General features: G+C 39.5%; 1 protein-coding gene across 4 annotated transcripts in view; it reads left to right on the top strand.

Annotated features, from left to right (window-relative positions):
• Positions 1-224: 224 nt before the first annotated feature.
• LOC143289022 (ankyrin repeat and MYND domain-containing protein 1-like) overlaps positions 225-3,267 on the top strand; it is a 69,060-nt gene continuing 66,017 nt past the window's right edge. For all 4 annotated transcript variants that reach the window (XM_076597794.1, XM_076597796.1, XM_076597797.1 and 1 more), the window contains exons 1-2: positions 225-306; positions 2,662-2,754. In XM_076597794.1, the coding sequence (XP_076453909.1) occupies positions 2,677-2,754 (78 nt within the window). In that variant the 5' untranslated portion in view covers positions 225-306; positions 2,662-2,676. The remainder of the gene's footprint in view (positions 307-2,661; positions 2,755-3,267) is intronic.

Genomic DNA, 3,267 nt, shown 5'->3' on the forward strand with positions numbered 1-3,267 from the left:
TGTCTCTGTCTCTCTGTCTGTCTGTCTGTCCGTCTGTCTGTCTCTGTCTCCCTCCAGATCCCCCCTCTCTCCCTCTCCCTCTCCTCCCCCTCTCTCTCTCCCCCCCCCCCCCCCCCCCCCTCTCTCTCTCTCCCACTCTCTCTCTCTCCGTCATCTGACAAAGTATAACCAAGCCACCGGGGACCCGCCGTATTTTGATGTGAGTAACTTCCCCTGTATCTCGGCAACTATCGACAACATGGCAGCCACCAAGTTTTCGCGCGAGTGCATTTTCTTTGTGGATTTTTAAGGATTTACACAAAATACGTGAGTCCCCCTACCTGTATTTAAAAAAGCGTTAAGCATACGGATGATTGTCTCAGTATATGTATGAACATTAAGAGGGACAGCTGTTCAGCATTAGAGAAATATTACCCATTATGTGATGGATGTGTCGTCAAATTTTAGTTTTGGTTCATTATGATTTAGTGAAACGAAAACAAGTTATCGCTGATATCGATAGTTTGTTGCCATATTCAACATGGTGTTGGTTTGCGCACACGCGAACGAGAGAGAGAGAGAGAGATGTTTTATAATGCGCGCACACACACACACACACACACACACACACACACACACACACACACACACATATCCTTTAGTCATATATAGTTGACTGCATTCAATGACTGACTACTGTGCTGGTTTTATCCCAGAGCAATATAGGTCTTCGTTCACCAGGGTCAGCACACAACTAACTCCACCATATACGCTACACCACATCTGTATAAGAAAAAACAGAAAAGAGGAGTTGATGCCTGATGTTGTCATAAAGTTTACAAACCTGATGTGCCGCTGACAGGTCTGTTGATGCCTGATGTTGTCATAAAGTTTACAAACCTGATGTGCCGCTGCCAGGTCTGTTGATGCCTGATGTTGTCATAAAGTTTACAAACCTGATGTGCTGCTGACAGGTCTGTTGATGCCTGATGTTGTCATAAAGTTTACAAACCTGATGTGCTGCTGACAGGTCTGTTGATGCCTGATGTTGTCATAAAGTTTACAAACCTGATGTGCCGCTGCCAGGTCTGTTGATGCCTGATGTTGTCATAAAGTTTACGAAGCTGATGTGCTGCTGACAGGTCAGTTGATGCCTGATGTTGTCATAAAGTTTACGAAGCTGATGTGCTGCTGCCAGGTCAGTTGATGCCTGATGTTGTCATAAAGTTTACAAACCTGATGTGCTGCTGCCAGGTCTTGAGAGCCTATAGTAGGTTTGTGTAAAACATGAAATGAAATAAAATGAATTAACAGTTAAAGAAATATGTCAGAATATAATAACAATGATAAAATGTATAGTTCGAATGCAAATGATGGAGATAAAATGTATAGTTCAAACGCAAATGATAGAGATAAAGTAAAAACAGATTGAAATGGGCCACATCCAGTGAACACATACACAGATAAATGCATGCACAAGCAATGATTTGCAGACTAACAAACACCCATGCCTGACTCTCAACAGACAATGTGCACATGTTGTGTTTGTGTGTATATATCTCACTCATATTATTGAGAGGATTTTCATGCATGCATCTGAGTACATGTTGTGGCACCCAATGTTGTAAGCTATAAACTGTGAGTGGTTAGATTATGTACATGAATCAGTCTTATTGTTGATAGGGCTGTCTGCAGATTGTTGACAGAATGAATTGCACAACACTGTCTAGTTGTAAACATTGTAAATAGACAGAAAAAAAACAACCATGAAAACAAAATATAAGATGAAAGATAAGTTAATTTTGTTATACCTGCCTAGATTATGTTTACTTTAAAACTTTGTTGAAGACCAATGCCACCAGGCTGTTTTTCTTGCAATATTTGTTTAAATGATTTAAACATTTCACACAAGCATGCAGTCATTATGGGCTGTATTTTATAGTTATCACTAAGATAAATTATCTGGGTACCTATATGACTTAACACATTTGTGTTTGTGAATGTGCATGCAAGTGATTTTGTTTTGTTTGGTGTACAATAAATATTTTTGGTGTGTTTTCTTTCATTAACAGGCTTATTAAAGTGGTCAGTGTTTTATTCAAGTGGTAACTGTGTGATGTCATTGTGCACAAGAAAGTCTGTGTGTGTTTGTGTGTGTCTGTGTGTGTGTGTGTCTGTGTATGTGTGTTGGGTGTGTGTGTGTGTCTCTGTGTGTGTTGGGTGGTGATCGCAAGTAGATGTGTGTGTGGATGTGCTCCAGCAAAGGTGCTGTATGTTTTGACATAGGATAATGTCTGGATTTCTACCTGTGGTTTGCCCTTAGAAGGATAATGTCTGGATATCTCCCTGTGATTTGCACTAGTTCTTGTTCTTGCTGACCAGTAGCAAGTAATCATCTGGTCTAATGTCCACAATACTGTTCATTACCTTGTAAGTTGTATTGGAGCATTGTTAGTTGCATCTTCTGCCGTCTGGTTTCTAGAGTGTCCCGTTCTGTATCTTCAAGCATAGACCTGGAGGAATGTAGTGGACTGTTCTTTGCGGTATCCCAGTGACCCTTCACAGAGTTCAGGGAGAAGAAGGTTTTACCTTGACCTCAGTGTATTCACTTCACTGTTTGTTTGCATTTGTGGCACACATTTGTATTCTTTTTTTTTTTTTTCTTTTTTTTTTTTTTTTCAGTGAGCATTAGTCATCATGGCTACAGAACCCATGTCCAGGCTGAACACCGCCACCTCCTTTCTGTGCACAGGAACTGAAACCATTCCTGTCAAGGTGGGTCCACACTGTGTGGCATCTTCCCACACTTGTTTTACAAATTGACTATAAGTATAAACTCTGTTATCTTCCTGCAGTGACTTTTTTACAAATTCACTGTAAGTATAAACTCTGTTATCTTCCTGCAGTGACTTTTTTTTTTACAAATTCACTGTAAGTATAAACTGCGTTATCTTCCTGCAGTGACTTTTTTTTACAAATTCACTGTAAGTATAAACTGCGTTATCTTCCTGCAGTGACCGTTTTACAAATTCACTGTAAGTATAAACTGTGTTATCTTCCTGCAGTGACCGTTTTACAAATTCACTGTAAGTATAAACTGTGTTATCTTCCTGCAGTGACTGTTTTACAAATTCACTGTAAGTATAAACTCTGTTATCTTCCTGCAGTGACTTTTTTTTTACAAATTCACTGTAAGTATAAACTGCGTTATCTTCCTGCAGTGACTTTTTTACAAATTCACTGTAAGTATAACTGTTTTACAAATTCACTGTAAGTATAAACTGTGTT

Source organism: Babylonia areolata, chromosome 13 (assembly GCF_041734735.1).
Source record: "Babylonia areolata isolate BAREFJ2019XMU chromosome 13, ASM4173473v1, whole genome shotgun sequence".
Lineage (NCBI taxonomy): Eukaryota > Metazoa > Mollusca > Gastropoda > Neogastropoda > Buccinidae > Babylonia > Babylonia areolata.